Source organism: Prionailurus bengalensis, chromosome C1, assembly GCF_016509475.1.
Source record: "Prionailurus bengalensis isolate Pbe53 chromosome C1, Fcat_Pben_1.1_paternal_pri, whole genome shotgun sequence".
NCBI classification, from domain to species: Eukaryota; Metazoa; Chordata; class Mammalia; order Carnivora; family Felidae; genus Prionailurus; species Prionailurus bengalensis.
Genome location: NC_057345.1, coordinates 100046873 through 100067204, shown reverse-complemented (window position 1 = coordinate 100067204; position 20332 = coordinate 100046873). Strand labels below are relative to the sequence as shown.

General features: G+C 45.4%; 1 protein-coding gene across 1 annotated transcript in view; it reads left to right on the top strand.

Moving 5' to 3' along the window:
• The window catches only part of CD58 (CD58 molecule), a 39504-nt gene that overhangs the window by 14620 nt on the left and 4552 nt on the right, over nucleotides 1–20332 (top strand). The window contains 4 exon segments of the mRNA XM_043575940.1: nucleotides 2381–2476; nucleotides 2479–2676; nucleotides 11624–11887; nucleotides 18253–18336. Coding sequence (XP_043431875.1) covers nucleotides 2381–2476; nucleotides 2479–2676; nucleotides 11624–11887; nucleotides 18253–18336 — 642 coding nt within the window.

The following is a 20332-nucleotide window of genomic DNA, read 5'->3' as shown; positions in this document are numbered from 1 at the left end:
AACACATTAAAACAATTTTTTAATGTTTATTTTGGAGAGAGAGAGAAAAAAAAAATAGGGCGGGGGAGGGGCAGAGAGCGAGGGAGACACAGAATCCGAAACAGGCTCCAGGCCCTGAGCTGTCAACACAGAGCCCGACGCAGGGCTCGAACACTGACGTGCCTCTCGGAGCCTGGTTGTTCACCTGCGCAACGTGGTCGCTGCAAAGTGTGTGACGAGCGGTAAAAAGGGACACGAGGGTACGTGAACACACCACATGCAGCGAGTAGGCATTTGGTGACATTTTCCTTCGTTTTGCTTGGTGCCCTGTCACTTCACCTGTGAAATGGGGGTAATTCAACTAAATAATTTTGCAAGTTTCTTCCAGCCCCAAACTGAATTTGTCGGAACTGGTCTCCCCCCTCCCCCCACCTCCCCCCGTGCTTCTCGCCAGTCTCACTCCATCCCTGACTTCTTTCTTCCTCCTGTTCTCAAGCCCAGGACACATCGCCTGCCCCTGGGAAGACAGCAGCCATCCGTCTTTCTGCAGCCAAGTTTCCTCTCACACCCCTTCTCTTCACCCACCACCCTACCCACTCCCATTCACTCACTCACTCACTCACTCACTCACTCACTCACAAGACACTTGGAGCCTCCACTGGTGGCTGTGGATAGATCCTCACTCCTCAAATCCTTCTCCCTCTCATCCACCTTCCCATGTGCTCTAGTAAAGTGCAAGAGAGAGCGCATGATCAGCAAAGCATCGAGGGCTGCTGGTGTATTTCTGTGGGCAGCCTCCCTTAATTAAGGGAGGCAGGTTCCAAAAATCCTCACAATCGGCAAATGGGAGAGATTTCCTTCGTATTTGAAATCACTGAACACGTTGCCTACAACTGGTCTAATAGTCTTGATTTTTCCCATGCTCTTTCAATTACCATGCTTGCTACTAGGCAAAAACTTCAATCAAGTTTTAATTTATCTTTAATGCCTTTCCCTTAACAGCTGTTCTTCTCTCTTAACAAGAAAGTCAGGTCTGGAACCAGATGCATTTAAACCCATTTTGGGGTATCAAAAATATTCCAGTCCAGTGGTGGTAGTAAACATCAAACAATTGGATTGGCGTGGAGTAGGCAGGAGTGTCTGTTTGAAGCGTTAGTTTCTGTGCTGTAAATGCTCCCACCATGTGTATTTCAAGCTGTCAGCCAGGCTTGGCTGAATGGGGTCCGGCACAGATGCTAACAGTTGGAGCCAGCTCCCCCACACCACCGAACCTAGTCCCCGTGCTCTTACTCTGCGTCTTGCCCCCTGACTTGCTTCTCAGTCATTGTTTCTGACCTCAGCTAATAGCCCCAAGTCAGTCAGCCAAGAAGGATGCCTGACCAACACCATTAACTCCCCCCTCTCCCTCACCCGCCACCACTTCACTAATCCCTGTTGCGCTCTCTCCCACGGGGCTCTGGAATCTGCCCTTTTGTCCATTCCCCCCCACACGCCCACACCCCGGTCTGGTCCTTCCAGTTCTCCACCTTCTCGGTGCTCCAGCACTGACCTTGATTCTGGTTTCCCTGCCTCCGTGCCTGTCCCCAGTAACCACTCTCCACTCTGCTGGCAGGGCCAGTCTGCCGAAACTTAAATTATATCGTGCCAATCTTATGTTTAAAGCCTTCCTACGGCTTTCCCTTGCCATTAGGATAAATCCCAAACCCTTAGCATGTCTTATCTGACACCCCCAGTAGCCCATGAATGGGCACTGTCACCTGGGCCTGCCTGCCTCTCCAGCCTCATTCCCCACCCGTGACTCACTTGCTCTCTTTGTCTAGCCATTGGGAGCTGCTTTTATTTCCTCAAACACACCAAGCTCCTTCTTGACTCAAGGCCTGTCTTTTTGGAGGCACTGCTTCCTCTATCAGAATGATTACCTCTCCTCCCCCAGCCCTCAGCCGGCACCTCTTGTCCCTCAGGGATGCCCCCAGTGCGGTGTTACTGTGACTTCCTGGGGAAGGCCCTTGACGAGGTGGCTCCCATGCCTGCTTTGTCTTCTCCACACTGTGGGACTTGTTGAGGGCCTAGAGTGACACCTGTGTGGTCAGCTGTCACGTTCACAGCCTTGCCCACAGTACCTCGCATGGGTTTGGTGCCCCACCAGAATTGAATACAGTTTTTGCATTTATGCGAGCCCCAGTCCTCCCCTTAAAAGAGTAAGCTTCGCATGGTCAAGCATGTTCTACTCGCTCTATTTTCTGTCAGTGGTTTATCAAGTTAGCACAGCAAGTAGCTGATGAATAATTTTTACTGCTAAATTTAACTTTTTTTTTCTCCCCAGAGAGCATCTTGGAAGATGGCTTTCTATTTCCAATAAAGTCGTGTTGTTTTTCCTAACCAATTTCTTTTTCCCTCCTAGACTTCATCAGCTGTGTTCCCCAGCCGATATACGGAACTGTAAACATGAGCGTAACTTTGTACACGTCAGGCTCTATACCCATTAAAGAGATAATGTGGAAAAAAAAAAAGATAAAGTCGTAGAATGGGATGAAGAACTCTTAAAGCCCAGAGTTTACCCACCGTTTGTAGATAGGGTTCATCTGGACATCACATCAGGAAACCTTACCATCTTCAATCTAACATCATCGGATGAAGAGGACTATGAAGTCGAACTTTCAAGCATTACCGATACCAAGTTCACCCTTTACGTGATTGGTGAGCATTCGATAAGTTGGTTTGTTTTACACGGCAAATTGCCAACTATTTTAAGAGACTAACACAAATGAATGGTTTATGAGGAATAAAAGGATTAGGTCTCTTGGGCTGTCAGGGTTTTCCTCTCCATCTGGCACACAGGGGCCAGTTTCAGTCCCCTTGTCATCCTCTGAGCGAGGAGGGGATGTGACCGAGGTGGAGAGAGCAGCCCCAGCTGGGTGGGGCTGCTGGCCTCAGCATCACTTGTCTTGCTAGGAATATTCTGGAAAGGGATGGAGTGGCAGTCATGAGCTCAGAACTCTTTGAGCCCCTTTGATAGATGACGCTCTGTTTCCACCTGCACCCCACCCCAGGAGGTGGATTTTTTTTTTTTTCCTCTCCTATATCACTTTACACTGGAACTGGAGAGAGGGTATAGGTTCCTCCGTGCTGCTTGCCAGTGCTTCTGGGTTCTTCTCCTTCCTTGTTGTCATCAACTGTAAGGCCCATGGGTACATCCCAACGTTTTTGGGTCATTCGAATGCCTGGCTGCCTTTTGCTGTTTCTGATGTTCCTGCTGTCATTAATTCTTAGCGATTATAATATTAAATATGTAATTCTAGTATCCTGGCTTCTGAGTCCCTGATCTCTCCCGTGATGATCTTGTCCTCCCTCCTACCACCCCGCCCATGGATAGAGCCTAGACGTTGTCACCACCACTCATTCTAAGCCCTCCGCTGTGACACGCCAGGTGTCCCACTGCCATGTGAAGCTCCTTTCTCCGCTCAACTCTGCCTTTCCTTCACTTCGTGTGGCCCCCGTTCTCCTGAGGCCGCCCAGGCATGCTCGCTCACTGGAAGGCCTGCCTAGCTTCCTTGCTCCCTTTTAAGCGGGTCGGACTCATATGGCCTGTCCAGCCAGTCTCAAACCAGTCTCATCTCATCCATCTCACACACCGTGGCTGCAGAGAAACCCATTGCCCCGCAGAGCCCCACACTGTACATTTCTGGTCACTCGCCTCAGTCAAGTCCAGCGTCCCCTCTCCTCAAGCCTCGAACACCCCCCTTCTCCAGACCCAGTCCTCAGCTGACGGCTTTGCTTCTTGTTTCACTGTGGAAGAGAAGCCCTCAGAGGAGAATTTCCCCAGGACGTCACCCTCAGCCCTTCTGCCTACCTGCCCTTGAGCCTGCTGTCTCTCCCTGGTCACAGGACCAAGCCCTCCACTGTGCCCCGAGGCCCGCCTCCTGTCACTGCGCTCAGGGACATCTGCTCTGCTCCTGCGACAGTCTCCTCCGAGAGCTGCCAGCCCATCCCCACCAGCAGGCAGTATGCCATCAGATATTCATGCCATCACTGGGAGCCCTCTCGTGCCCCCCCCACCCCTCCAGCTGCCACCCACTTGCTGTCTTGAGTTTATAGCAAGTCCCCTTGAAGAGTTGTCTGTATTTGCTTTATAACCCCTTTCTTCCTGTTCACTTTAACCCACTCCAAACAGGCTTTCACTCCCTCACTGCACCAAAACTCTTGACGTCCTCATTAACGAGTCCAGAGATCCATTCATGCTCTACCCACGTCTTTCTTGCCGCCCAGCAGCATCCCACATAGCCGATCACTCCCTCCTCTTTGAGACCCTGCCTTCTCTTGGCATCCAGGACACCACCCTCTTCTGGTTGTAACTCACTAACAGTTCCTTCTCAGCTTCCTTGGCTGGTTCCCTCATCTTGCCAACCTCGTAGCCCTGGAGACTTTAAGGCATAAGCCACTCTTCTCTGCGCATTCACAACCCAGGTGGGTGAGCTCATCCAGGGGTCCGGCTTTAAATATCACTTTGTTGCCGATAATGCACAGATTGAGAGCTCTAGTCCAGCCCCCCACTGAGCTCCTTATGTGTGTTTCCAGCTGCTTACTGTGCATTTCCACTCGGACACCTGATTGGCCTCTGAAATACCACAAGTCCAAGAGTGAGCTCCTCAACTTTCCTCTGAAACCTGTTCCTCCCCAAATCTCCCCCAGCTTGGTTGGCGGGATCTCCACCCTTTCATTTGCTCAGGCGAAAGCCTTGGGGTCATCTTTGGCACTGTGCTTCTCTTTCTATTCCTCTTCCTCTTGAACACCATGTTTATTCCACCAGGAAATTTTTTGGTTTCACAGAATCTGACCACCTCTCAGCACTTCCTCTGGTGCTGGTCCAAGGCTGCTGCTTCCGCATCTGGAAGATTGCCGTGGTCACCTGATTGGTCGCCCAGCTTCCACCCTTGCCCAGTTTCCCCCCAGTTTCATTGAGACCTCATTGACATCTGTCACCATATAAGTTAAGGTATACAGCATAGCTGTTTGACTTACATATATTATGGCCACACTTCGTTTTTAAATACAGGCAGCCAGAGTGATCTTAAAACAGAGGCCGGGGGATGCCGTTCATCTGCCGAGAGCCTTCTAGTGGCCCCCTCTCACTCTGACCTGTAGTGGCCTGCAAGGCTGTATGGGATCTGGCATCTATGGCCTTCTCTTTTTGTTCTCAGGCATCTGAGTGTTGCCCTTGCCTTTTGGCTGACTTTTCTGTGCTACCCACTGCCCCCATCCCAGCATTCACAGCTGAGTCTGTAGTCATCTCTCCCCTCTGTGGGATCCCAGGTTCACTTGTTTTCTCCCAGAAGAGGGTGTTGTTCTAGTCCTGCTGCCTCCATGCCAAAGGTGTTTTAAGAAGATCCAACCGGTGGCAAAGTGTGTAAGATGGTTCCCAGGGGATGGAGAAGAGGCAGAAAGTCCAATGTAGAAGTTCAAGTCTGGGCTCTCCAAGTCCTGTTTGAGGCAGTCTCAGTGGAACAGGGGAGGGGCGGTGACAAGCTGGATAAACCACTGCTATTCACCAATTCACCTACCTGCTCTGCTGGAGACATTAGGAGGAAGAGAGACTTTCTCTCTTGTTCATCGTTATAGCCCCAGAGCTCAGTAAGGGACTTCAGTGGCTAGTAGGCATTCCACAAATATTTGTTCTAGCAATGAAAGCAATCAAACTAGGTGTCTGGGACGTGGGAGGTGCAGTTGACAGAAATGGGGGCTCTCAGACTGGGTGGCTGGTTTGTCCAGAAGAAGATCAACTCCATTTAGAAAAGTGAGGCTTGTTAGGGTATGCAGGCATTCTGTTAGAACCATGGATGCCTTTGATGAAGCAGAATTTTTAAAACATGCAGGTTTGGGATCTGGCAGTTTATAGAACTAGCAACTAAAAAGATTGATTTTGAATCTAGATGACAATGGAATCCTTTTTTTTTTTTTTAATTTAAATTCAAATTAGTTAACATACAGTGTAGTATTGGTTTCAGGAGTAGAACCCGGTGATTCGTCATTTCCATATGACACCCAGTGCTCATCCCAACAAGTGCCCTCCTGAATGCCCATCCCCCATTTGGCCCATCCCCCCCAGCCAACACCCTGCCAGCAACCCTCAGTTTGTTCTCTGTATTTAAGAGTCTCTAATGGTTTGTCTCCCTCTCTGTTTTATTTTTCCTTCCCTTCCCCTATGGCCATCTGTTGAGTTTCTCAAATTCCACATATGAGTGAAATCATGTGACAACTGTCATTCTCTGACTTATTTCGCTTGGCCTAATACACTCTAGTTCCATCCACGTTGTTGCAAATGGCAAGATCTCATTCTTTTTCATTGCCGAGTAGTATTCCTGTGTGTGTGTGTGTGTGTGTGTGTGTGTGTGTGTGTGTACGTACGTGTGTACACACACATATATATATCACATCTTCTTTATCCATTCATCAGTCGATGGACATTTGGGCTCTTTCCGTAATTTGGCTATTGTTGATAGTGCTGCTATAAACATTGGGGTGCATGTGTCCCTTCAAATCAGTGTTTTTGTATCCTTTGGATAAATACCTAGTAGTGCAATTGTTGGATCATAGGGTATTTCTATTTTTAATTTTTTGAGGAACCTCCATACTGTTTTCCAGAGTGGTTGCACCAGTTTGCATTCCCACCAACAATACAAGAGGGTTCCCTTTCCTCTGCATCCTCGCCAACACCTGTCGTTTCTTGTGTCATTAATTTTAGCCATTTTGACAGTTCTGAGGTGGGATCTCATTGTGGTTTTGATTTGTATTTCTCTGATGATGCGTGATACTGAGCATCTTTTCATGTGTCTGTTGGCCATCTGGATGTCTTCTCTGGAGAAGTGTCTATTCATGTCTTCTGCCCATTTCTTCACTGGATTATTTGTTTTCTTCGGTGTTGAGTTTGGTAAGTTCTTTATAGATTTTGGATACGAATCCTTTATCCGATTTGTCATTTGCAAATAAGTATCTTCTCCCATTCTGCTGGTTGCCTTTTATGGATTATTTCCTTCTCTGTGTGGAAGCTTTTTATCTTGATGAGGTCCCAATAGTTCATTTTTGCTTTTGTTTCCCTTGCTTTTGGAGACAGGTCAAATAAGAAGTTGCTGCAGCCGAGGTCAAGAGATTGCTGCCTGTTTTCTCCTCCAGGATTTTGATGGCTTCCTATCTTACATTTTAGATCTTTCATCCATTTTGAGTTTATTTTTGTGAATGGTGTAAGAAAGTAGTCTGATTCATTCTTCTGCATGTCGCTGTCCAGTTCTCCCAGCACCATTTGCTGAAGAGATCATCTTTTTTTCCACTGGGTACTCTTTCCTGCTTTGTCGAAGATTAGTTGGCCATGTATTTGTAGGTCCATTTCTGGGTTCTCTATTTAACAATGGAATGCATGTTAGGAGCTTTTTCATAGAGTTTGTAAAACAGTTCAAGCACTTGAATTAATTTCTCTTTTTAAACTTGATGAAATGCTTAAAAATAATTTATTTTTTAAAATTCCACAGTAATTCAACAAAGGTGCTTGATTTCAATAGTTAGATCAACTGGTGGATAGCCCTTAGGAAGCTGAATTTGCAAAACCCTGCAGAGGACCACAGTACGGGGGTGGGGGTGGGGGTGGTTTTTCATCAGGAGGCAGTGATACTGGCAACATTAAATGTGGCACCCCAATTCCTGGCTTAAGAGTCTGGATTTTAGCCTGTGGCAGTGGGGAGCCCCTGTAGCCCATACTGGAACAGATAAGTGACTTGATAAAATCTGTTTTCAGATCATTAATAAGATGGTAGGTGTTTATGGTAAATTAGAGGAGACACCAGTTTGGAAGCTACTGTGATCATCCAGGGAGACAGAAGTGTTGCTAGTAGATATTTGGAAAGGAAAGAAAGGGAAAATATTTCTAAGAAAGAGCCAACAAAATTAGATTTTGGTTATAAAAAGACATAAGATGACTCGAGATTTCACGCTCCACACCTGAATGAGAAAACGATTGGTCATACTTTGTCGGGGGGTGGGGAGGGGAAGAGGAAAGCATACTTCCTTCAGGGTTTGTTAATGTTTAAGTGACTTGGTGATCTTCCGGAGACACGGGGCCTAACGGGAGATTTTCAGAAAGGATATTTTAGGCAGGGGGATTTCCTGGCACCCCCTAAATTCAGGCATCTACTTCCTTCTGTGTGTAAGTTGATATTTGGTTTCCTTCTTCCCTCAAAATCCCCTTCAAATTTCCACCACCAATGCTTATTACGTCTTGCTTTTTTTGGTTGCAGTAAAGATGGTGATGTCCACGTAAGTAGAATTAACTGCTCTATCCTTAAATCATCTAAAGCGATATGACTTTTTATTAGAGCTAATAGAAATGTACAAATGCGATCAGATGTGTATAAGCAATTCTCAGCCTTACAGAGCAGTGAGCTGAATCCATTCATTATAAATTGGCTGAGTTATCTTAGGGATGAAATAAGTGCCTTTCCTGCCAGTTTAATGCTGCTTCAGGTACAGGTGGAACTAACATTTGTTAGCAATAGCTGTGGGAATTCTCATGGGCAGTGTAGGACTGTGAAGCTTACAGACAGAGATCTGAGTTGTAGGAGCTCTGAGCCTGATGCTGTAGGAAGGTTTGCATACTTTTTGGTGAGCGGGACGGGCTCTTTGAGGTTTGCTTTCTGGCACAGAGGTGTAATGAGACCGCCAGAAAGAGCTTCTATTCAGTTAAGTGAGCTCTAACAACATGGAAAATAATACAAAGTCTTCCTTTCAAATGTCCTTTCAGATTACTTTTATATTCCACTAGACTTCACAGTCTTTAAAGTATTCTATTTTACAGATGAAAATGAGACGGATTTAGCAACGGGTTTTCCCATCTGTAGAACAAGAGGCCTGGGCTATATGATGCCTTAAACGTGTCCCAGCTACCTCAAGGGCCGCGGTCACACCACTCTCCAGGGCCAAAGCTCACACCTCCCAACTCCTGGTGGTGTTACACACCCTCCTGGGGAGCCTCTCCTTCTTGTCCTGTGCTCTGTTACAGCTGGCATCTCTGTGCCGGCACTGCATGGTGATCCATATGGCAGAAATTATCTGTATTATCTCATTTCATCCTTATCAGAATCCTAAAGGGGACATACTATTTGTTTCTTTATTGCACAGGAGAGGAAACCTAGGCAGGGAACGGGGCCAGGGGGGGCTGTGATAAGGTAACTTCCCAAAGGCAAATGGTGTGAACCCAGGCAGTCAGGCTCTTAAGTCCATGCTTTTAGGCACCACACTGTTCCTTTTTTGGAGGGGAGCTGATTGAAGGATTTACATTTTATAGAGTGGAGAGGATAATTTGAAACTGCCTCCCTGAACGTATCCATCCATCCATCCATCCATCCATCCACCCATCCACCATCTATCCCTCCATGTGTCCAATATCTGTTCTTCTAGAGGAGCCACCTCTGTTATGTCAGATGCTGTGGTTGAGAGGCGAGTGATATCTAGCCTTTACCCTCCAAAGATGCACAGTCTGGGGGCTCATGAGGCACGTCTTCTCAGTCTAGAAAGTGTTTGATGACATACTAGACGTTGACCGTACTGGATCAGTGAGCAAGAATCTGTAACAGAACACACGGAGCACCCGCATCCGGGTCACCTGGGGTGACGGGGCCCAGCAATCTGCATTTTTTTTTATTTAAATTTTTTTTTTCAACGTTTATTTATTTTTGGGACAGAGAGAGACAGAGCATGAACGGGGGATGGGCAGAGAGAGAGGGAGACACAGAATCGGAAACAGGCTCCAGGCTCTGAGCCATCAGCCCAGAGCCTGACGCGGGGCTCGAACTCCCGGACCGCGAGATCGTGACCTGGCTGAAGTCGGACGCTTAACCGACTGCGCCACCCAGGCGCCCTAATCTGCATTTTTAACACGTACCCCCGGTGATCCTCATGCACGTTAATATTTGAGAAACTCTTCTATGGAACATTTCTAAGGAACTAGAAAACTCGGTTTCATGCCGCTGGGAAATGCCCAGCCCAGTTGCACAGGCAGGCACAGGAACACGCAGAATCTGGAACCATCAGGTGTGTTTCTCAGCTGTATGGAGACACACAGGGCTGCTTGGAGGTGCTTCAGGAGCCGATCTCCGAGTGTGGGAGGCAGGACGGACCTGAGGAGGCCGAGGAGGAGGGCTCTGGGCTTCCCAATTTTGAGTTAAGAGAACAACTGCTTATCCTCCTGAAGGATATTGGTCTGTTGCTTACAATTTAATTTGGGGAAAGGTTTCCATTGCCTTCTTTGAGGCCCCATCTAACAAGTTATGTGAGCTGGATTAAACCTAACAACTGAAGAAGCCCCCAGCAGAAAGGGAAGTCATGTGTGACTCAGGTCTCACTTAACTGAGTGAGAAAGGAGTGTTGACAAAATTGGCGGGGCGGGGCGGGGGAGGAGAGGAATTGAACACTTCCAGTTTTTAGAGTATATTAGGTTACTAATTAGAACATAAGCATTCCTTTGCCTTAGAAAATATCATTTTTAAATGGCAGCACAGATGAACGTTAATTTGCTTTAATTTGCTTTTTAGTAGTTATTCATAATGTATGGAAATTTTATTATCCAAATGCTACCATGACCATTTTCTGGATAGTCTATATATTTGTACGTGTTTTCTCAAATTTCTTTGGGTTTGTTGTTGGGGCAAAGTAGAGATGCAGGAAGGTATATGAATTAACAAAGGAAAGAATATCTAATAGGATAAACTAGCATTGCAGTTCTTAATCCATCCTTTTTAAAAATTTTTTTTAATATTTGTTTATATTTGAGAGAGAGAGACAGCGACAGAGAGACAGAGCACAAATGGGGAAGGGGCTGAGAGAGATGGAGAGAGAATCCGAAGCAGGCTCCAGACTCCCAGCTGTCAGCACAGAGCCCGACGCAGGGCTTAAACCCACGAGCGGCAAGATCATGATTTGAGCCGAAGTCGGACGCTTAACTGACTGAGCCACCCAGGCACCTTGCCTCTATAGCCAGCAGGGAGCACTTGCTACAGGAAGGCTGGGAGTAAGGCCTCTAGACTGGCAGGTCCGTGACAGGTGCCGTCCCCTACTCTACTTATTATCAGGGCCTCCCCACAGTATAGCTGCACCAGATGTTTTGCAGACACTGTTAAGTCAGACGTCTTTTACAATTAAGCATTTTTAGGTTTTAGAAAGGTGGTATTAACTCTTTCCTCTCTGTATATTACAAAGCACCCACTTAGTTTGGGGGACCGCCCCATATTCAAGCACATGAACATTTTTGATACAACATGATAATGAATATTTGAAGTGAGAAGAATAAAAACAAATCCTCATGTCAATTCAGATCAGGATTTGCAGCTATGCGACGTTGCTACTATCTTGGGTAATATCTTTTGGCTTTCTGAATTGAGGATAAGGGATGTGGTGCCTGTATGTAGTCTGAATGTGAGCAGGTAGGTCTGACCCAGGAGAAGAGAGAGTTCTCTCCCCTTGGAGCTCAAGGAAGGTGGTCGGCTTGCCTTTTCAAGCTCAAAAGGAAGTTGGGAGCTCTTCATCTATTTGGAGAAGATGAGTCTAAATATTACTCTTTTCTGGACTAAATATTACATTTCTTTTTTTTTTTTTTTTTTTCCAGAGCCTCTTCCATTTCCAACACTAAATTGCACATTCACTGCCGAAAACATTACAGTCCGCTGCAGGATCCCGGAAACCTACAGCAGCCATATAAACCTTATAAAGTACTCCTGGAATTGCTTCTCGGAACAGTGTCAAAATACCACCAATTCATCTGAAGTTTCTATTAAGAGGGAAAGTGATCTCTCACAGGAAATACAGTGTATCATCAGTAATCCGTTGTCCAAACAGGCATCATCACTGGTTTTAGCAACCTGTGTCCCAGGTGAGTACATATCCAAATGTGTCACGGCAGAGATACCGTAGACAAGTGTGGTCCAGGGACCGCTGGTGGTTTGTGAGTTTCAAACCACAGATGTAGTGGCTGACCCACATTTCACAAATCTGATGCGTAAAAGAAGTCACAGTTTTCACAGACACTCCATTATAACGTACAGCTAACATTTCGTAGCCCTTTCTGTGTCCGGCATCATTCTAATACGTTTGTTAATTAATTCAGTCCTCACACAACTGCATGAGTTGGCTACGAGTGACGGTCTTGATTTTCTGGGGAGAAGCCAAGACAAAGGGAGTTTAGTTTGATTGCCTAAGGTCAACAGCTAGTGAGGGACAGAGGCTGGTTTTGCAATCACGCCATCTGGCTCCGGAGCCCATGCTCTTAACTATTCACAACACCACTCCATAATTTCTTAATAACCATCGGGTTCTTGAGGGTTGCGTGTGTGCCGCAAAGAATGTGCATTTGGTACGTTTGTCTAGGCTCACGCTCCGTGAGTAGCATGACAGTGTGCCTTCCTTGGCTGTGCTCCATTTATTTTGTTTAACATGTACATTTGTAATTTGCAGTTTTTATTTTCAGTTTTTGACAATATATCCCCAGTTCACAGACAAAAGGATCAGAGATTTGAAAGTGGTTCATTAAAACATAAAAGAAGAGATGAAAATAGTAACCACTCTAATTCAGAATAATATAGTAATTATAGATAGTGAACAGGATTCCAGCTCTAGAATATGAGCTTCCTTGGGTTAGGAGAGGGTGATCCTGTGAATCGATTTTTTTTGAATAAACAATTGAAACAGAAAAAGGCAGTTCGTACACCTGATGAATATAAAAAACTTGCATTAGATTTGATTATTGAGCCATTCTCCCCGGGTCCGCCATGTATTATCCTTCTTGAAATCTTTCAAATAACGACATGGAGGTGTTAAGGTAACTCTATCATTTTCAGACAAAGCAGCATGACTTCCTGGGTAAAACCAACAAATACTTCCAGACAAAGTGTAAAATGAGGTCCAGTTCATCACTGATGGTTTTGGTCCCCGAGGACAGACAAAAGACCAAACCCACAGAAGTGCCACTCAAAGCGGCACCGTTCGTACAAGGCGCACGATTGTCCAGAAGATTTGAGAGCCAGCTGCAAAATCAATGACTTTGTTATGCCTGGAGCAAACGTTTCTCTATTACTCCCACCTAGTGGGTGTCGCGTGATATCCCAGCCGTACGGTGTGGAAATGCCATCTGCATGCTAGCACGTAGTTGCCTTGTTGTGGGAACAGAAAACAAAACCAGTGTGCTTTTCTGGCCTTGGCGTGTGTGTAAGGCACATAACCAACAAGAGAAGGAAAGGATTTTATGCGGAGTGAACAAGCAATTTGAAATCTGGAAGAGCTTCGCATGTCCCAAGAGGCAAATACTTCGAAGGAAATAATTTCTGAATAAGATCCTCTATAGGATGATATGGAATACTTTAATTAAGAGAATTTCCAGCATTTTGCCCTTGCATAGGTTTTCATTTAACCTTTCTCATTAGAATTGAATGTCCAAATAAGATGCCCTTCCCTGTAGCTACCACCAGAAAAGAGTGTCACCAATTCGTCCCTCTCATTGATAATGGTATAATGTTGTTGATTTGCAAACAAACCCTTTTTGTTATTAGATTCACTCATCTTTCTTTTACATTTCCTCCCAAACTGATAGTTCACACCGCATTATAGATTTTGAAAGTTTGAGAAACATTGCCAGATAGTTCTTAGGTCATTTAAATCCTGGAGTAGTGCTGACATCGGAGACCTATATCTGGAGTCCCTCAAAGCAAATGTTGAAGAACCCTTTTCTTTCCCCCCCATTTCTAACCTAATGATCTTAATGGCTCTTTTCAACAATAAATGTCTCTCTCTCTCTCTCTCTCTCTCTCTCTTTTTTATACCATGGATGAGTTTTGAATACTTTTCTGTAGAGTTGCATGTATCGTAACAGATAGAAATTCATGTGCGTCTAATGGTTAAATAGTCTTTCTTTTTTAAGTGCTGATTTTTTAAATCTAGACTTTTAACACTTGGTGGATGAAACGTAACTCACACTGACCAGCCTGTCACCCTTCGCAGACCCCTCCCCCAGTTGACCGTCTTATTTGTTGCTCACAGCCACTGTTCTAGACTGACTGGACAGGAGTTGTTGTTTACCTTTTGAGAGTGAGGAGACAGGTTCAACCGGTGGGGTGATTTCCCCAAGTTCACTTATGTAACGGAGATAGAATTAAAATTTAGGTCTTTGAATTCTGGAAGTTGTTTGTTTCGTTTTCTTCCCATGACATCATCCTGATTCTGTATCTTAAAATAAGTCAAATTAAGAAAAAATATTTGACTCCTTCACAGGGATTGGCTGGCAAAAACCATACCATGTGGAATGATAGTACAGACTGTGGGGGGGTCTATAGGACCAGGGATGAGGTTTCTTCAATAAGTAAATTATAGGGGCAACTGGGTGGCTCAGTCATTTAAGTGTCTGACTTCGGCTCAGGCCATGATCTCAAGGTTTGTGGGTTCAAGCCCCGCGTCGGGCTGTGTGCTGACAGCTCAGAGCCTAGAGCCTGCTTTGGATTCTGTGTTTCCCTCTCTGTTTCTGCCCCCCTCCCCTGCTCATGCTCATGCTCTGTCTCTCTCTCAAAAACAAACATTAAAAAGAATTTTTAAAAAGTAAGTAAATTATAAGGGGAAGAAAAACAGAGGTGATGGGGAGCTTAGAGATTAAAGACATTTAAAAAGCCTATAATTAATTAGAATATTTGCACCTTGTTTGATTCTGATTCAAACAGAAGAAAGTGAAAAAAAATGGGAGATTTAAGTGGTGACTGCATATTTGATTATATTAAGTGCTTAATTATTTTTTTAGGTACGATAAAGACATGGTTATGTTTTACAAATAATCCTTATCTTTTGGAAATATATACTAAAATGTTTATGACTTAAAAATTGTGCTCTCTGGAGTCGAACAGGGTCTCTACCTGCGTCGCAGTGAGTGGGAAGGGAGAAGGATAGAGCCCAGTCCTTCCCTTTATTTATTTATTTGTAAAAATACTTATTTGTTTTTAGGAAAGCACACGTGGGGGAGGGGTAGAGAGAGGAGGACAGAGGATCCAAAGCGGGCCCTGTGCTGACAGGCTGACAGCAGCGAGCCCGATGCAGGGCTCGAACTCAAGAACCTCGAGATCATGACCTGAGCCAAGGTCAGGCGCTCAGCCGACTGAGCCACCCACGTGCCCCTCAGTCTTTCCTTTTCAAGACCCACCCAGTGTGGCGTGCATCACTTCCAGTGCCACCCGCTTGGCCAGACAGAGTTCATGGCCACGGCTGCTGGGGGAGGCTAGGAAATGTCCTCCTTAGCTGGTGGCCATGTACCCATTTAAAACACAAGGGCTCTATTACCAAAAGAAAATGGGGAGATTGGGTGTTGGGAACCGATCGATGCTTCTACCACAATGACTGTAACCTATATCATTTTAAAACAGAGACAAAATCAGAAAAATGTAAAGACGGCTGTAAGTAGTAAATATAAGTAGATGTTCTTGCTTTTTTGCACCTCACTGGGCATCTCATGTCCTCCTTGGGGAATATGCAGCTAATTTAGAAATTCTGGGTCTCAGCCAGAGGACACGGTGTCTCAGAAGACCGTGATAGTGGCAGACATTGGGAGAAGTGGTTCAGGTTAGGGTACATTTTGAAAATATAGCCACAAGGAATTCCTAATGGTTTGAGTGGGGGAGAAGCTTCTCTAATAAGAAATGTGCAGATGACTCCTAGCTTTCTAGCTCAAGCCCCTGGACGAGCAGTGGTGCCATTTACTGAGACTGGAGAGTGGAACAGCAGGTGTAGGGAGGAAATAAGTTTGGTTTGGGACATGTTTCAGGTGCCTGTTAGATTTCAAATGGAGGCGTCAGATAAGGCGCTTCGACTTGTGAGTCTAGGTTTCTGGTGAATAGTTAGCATTGGAGAAATAAGTTCGGGCATCATCAGTGCATAGTTGGCATTTAAAGCTATGGGACCAGATGAGATCACCTACTGAGCAGATATGACAGAGCACTGGACTAGGACTGAGTCTCAGGGACTCTGGCATTTAGAGGCTGTTGAGAGGAAGAGGGTCCAGCAAAGGAGACTAAAAAGGACCACCAGGGAGCCAGGAAGAAGACTCCAGCATTGTGGCATCCCAGGAGCCAGGTGAAGAGGGCTTTAGCACCTGTCCGTGCCGCGGACAGGTCACGAAGGATGAGCAGAATTAAGAACTTGTATTACTGTCATTGTCGTCTGCCCTGAGTATCTGCTGTCCCAGAGTGGTGGCCGGATCTGGCATCACCATGGGAGAAAGGTTTTTGGAAGGGACTGGGTCAAGTAGCCTTAGATTCAGCTGTTGAAAAAAAAATTTTTTTTAAGTATCAAGTGGCTTAAAAATATAGATGACTTCTTTTACATTAAAAAACAAAAATCCAAGATAGGCAGCCCTGGGCATATTGCTGCTTGATGAAGTTGTCAGAGACCCAGGAACAGCCCAGCTCCTTCTGCCTTCCCCACTATTTCAGGCAGGAAGATCCAGAGAGGAGTCGAGGCTTGGGAAAAATACCACACAGCCCTTCCTATATCTCATTGGCCAACACTTAGTCACGGGGTCAAACCTAGCTGCTTTCTTGCAGCTAGAAATTAATCTTTTAGTTGAGTGATAGTATGGCCAGCTGAAAATCTGAATTCTGTTACTAAAGAGGGGAGAATGAATATGTGGGGTAACTGGGGGGTAACAGCAGTTTCTGGCCGGGGGGCCTCTCAAGTCAAACCAATAAGTGACTTCCTGTTTGTGGTAACCCATCTGTGTTCCTACTGGGAGGAAAGGGTGTGGGCCCGCATTCTCCGTCTCTTTATTCACTCGCTTTCTCCCTCCACTCCCTGCTCCCTTACCATTTGTGGGTGCTGTCAGCGACCCCAACCTTCCCTTCGCAGTGCTTTGTCATCATTTTGTCGTATCCTTAAATATTCTGCCTTTTGATTTTTAGTAGCTGGATAGGGTCCGCCTCGTAAACACCGTACTTTTCAGTTGAGGACACTTGGGTTGTTTTTGCTTTTTGATACTATAAGGAAAGCTGCGGTAAATACCTTTGTGCCTTTTTTGGAGGGAGAGGAGGGGCACATCACTGATGGTTTCTGTAGGTTAGCATCTTAGAAATGGAATGGCGGGGTCAAAGGATGTTAGTAGAGATACCGGTAGCATCTACTCAATAGGTTGACGATAAAAGCTAATAGCTAATAGTGCTCACCACTGCCCTATGAGATAGGCATACTCCTCAATCCCTTTACAGTCACCCCTCGAGGAAACTGAGGCACCAAAAGGTTAATATTGAGTACTCTCTCGATATTGTAATGGTTCAGGGAGACCGTGGGCGTGTCACTGAGTAAAGTGTCTGGCTGCTTTATGATGCACATTTTTCCTTAAGGCCCGTTAGGCACTACAGCCAAATTGCCTTGCCAAACACATAATGCTGAGTTCAGCTTCCATAGGCAATGTGGGTGGCCGAAAACACAACTTCTAGTGCATCGTTTGCGTCTTTCAGTAGATAACACTGGGCCTGCAGTGTGTCAGCTTTGTGCGTGTAAGTTTATTTAGAAACGCAGTCGAGTCTCTTTATTTCCGGTAGTTCTGTTTTATAAAGTCACTGTGAATATGGAATTCGTGAATGCTGAATGTTGCTTCTGGGAAATGCAGGGTTAGGTTTCCTGCAAGCTTCTGGTGACACATTTTTGCAAGAAATCAACAAATAGTCTTGTTTTGTGTGTGTTTCTATTTAAAGACCCCTGGTTTAATATATATTGTTGACTCATTAACTTTGGACTCACGGCCAGCAGCACTATGACTTAGGCCTAAATGAAGCTTCTCTAACACACACATTTTCTCTGGAAGGCACATCCCAGCCTTCTGATAGCACCTCGGCATTATGTTCAGGGCCATCTTAGACAGTGAGATAGCCAAAAAAAAAAAAAAAACAAAAACCCACAAAAATGTGAAAAGAATGGCACTGAACAGACCAGGAGTAGGACACTTGTTTACAGGAGGAGAGAGGAAACAAGAAGGCAGAGCGCGGCCTTGTTCGGCCTCAGCCGGGGAGGTGCGTGCCTGGAAACCCGATTTTTCACCATTCTGCTGCGCGTGTCCTCCAGGGACCGTGAACGTGCCGTGAGTATTGATTTGGGGACTGCAGATACATTTTAGCAAGTAGGTAGGTTGCTGCTATGGAATCTGCAAATAAGGAGAATCAACTGTATCTCTGTTTTCATCAGTCCAACTAATTATATTTCTTTCTTTTTTTACAGATAATTCAAGGCACAGTTTTGTGATTATAGCAGCAGTGTTATTTGTGGTGATACTGGCAATGTTTGTATTGCTGTATAGAAGAGGTATGTATACCTTCTCTTTAAAAAAAAAATAAGTTTTGGGCACCTGGGTGTCTCAGTCGGTTAAACATCGTGATTTCGGCTCAGGTCGTGGTCTCCCTTGTTTGTGAAATCGAGCCCAAGTCAGGCTTCCTGAGCCTTCCTGAGCCTTCCTGAGTCTCCCTAGAGATTGTGGGCCAACCTAGAAGACTGTATGCTCTGGAGAACTGGTGACCTGTTCACATCCTGTTCTTTCCCGGTGACCAGAAACCCTTCCTTCCTCAAGTCCCAGAGGGCACGGACCAGGTTGTAAATGTGAAGAGTAGGTGTTGTTGAAGCCCTGACACCTTCCATCTCAGCCTTTGCCAGAAAGGCTATTTGCAAGACTGATGTGCGACTCCCTCAGGGAATGCTGAGGAGTAAGCTTTCAGCCAGGGGGTGGCATGTGGGATCCATGCCATTTCACATTCATGTCATGGACCAGGTTTGCCAACTTAGGTGTCGGGTTCCCTAGACTTGCACTGTTCAGTACAGCAGCTGTTAGCTGCAGGTAGTGGTTTAAATATCGAATTTCATTAATTACATTTAACTTAAATTCCTTTCTTCATTTGCACTATCCACACATTAAGGGCTTGGTATCTACATAGAGCTAGTGGCTACCGTAATCAGGCCAGGTAGAGAATTCCATCATTACAGTAAGTCCCATCAGTCAGTGCTGACCTATGCTATTATTGGTGTATTGCCATTAGAATATGATTTCCCAGGGATACTGTTTCCATGTTACAGGGCGCAAATACCACGAAGATCTCTAGGTAACGGATTACTAGTCAGTAGATTCTCCTCTAAATAAGAGATAAAAAGCAGCTCAAGAAAGTTTTGAGGCTTTGTCACCAATGAGTAAAATACCTGGGGAGCTCCAATGTGCTCTTAAGAAGGTTATTTTTAATCCCCAATAGCAGCACTGTCGCTAACGTCCCTTTAACAGATTGGTCCCCCAGAAACTAAAATCCACTGAGAGTTGTGGTGGGTCTGTCACCGGAATACCTGAACCAGAGAAAGATGGTACTAAGTGCCCATATAATTCCAAAGCAGTTGGTTGATTTAACTTAAAAAAAAAAAAAAAAATTCATTCAGTGGAGAGAGAATGACTCCTGCAGTCAGTGCCGATAGCCCTGAATAACCTGAAAAAAAAACTGTCTTGAAAAAATACTTCAGCTGGCTTCACCACCCTGAAGCCATACATTGGAAAGGGTGGGGCATTTGGCGTGGAGCCTTCTCAGGGGGCCAGGTGAACGTAAGCAGCTCCGGGGTGGGTTGCAGGTGACAAACCCCATTACAAGTTCAGTCAAGCCTGTGGACTAGGCTGCTGGCATGGCTCCAGATGAGGGCTCATTCCTTTTATGGAAGGAGGATGCCTTTTATGGATATGTACGTGTGTGGAAGCTGTATCTTAGTGTCCGAAACTGTGCTGTCCAAAATGGTAGCCATGAGCCACATGTGGCTGTTGAACCCTTAGAACGTGGCAGTCCAGAGCGAGATGTGCTGTAAATATAAAATACACAATGGATTTACAAGACTTCATATTGAAAAAGGAATGTAAAATAGCTCATTAGTAATGTTTGTGTTGGTTACATGCGAAAACGATAATAGTTTTAATGTGTTGGGCTACTCAGTAAGATACACTTTGAAAACTAATTTTACCCAGTTCTTTTTACTTTGTAATGCGGCTACTGAAGTGTTTAGATGACTTGTGTGGCTCACATATCCCTGGGCGGTGCTGGCCCACACCATTCTGGCCTCCCTTTCATCTGTAGCCTTGTGCGTGAGCCGCTGTAGAGATACTCGTTTTGTTGACAGTTTGGGGGTTTGTTTTTCTATCGTCTGATGACCAATTTCGGAACAACTCTCTGGATGACCTCTGTAGTTAGTTTGACGTAAGCATTTAGGAGAGCAGCTCGACAGGGCTGTGGTTTAGTTTTCCAGATTCCGGTCGTAACTGCAGATTTCAGCTTGTCTTTTC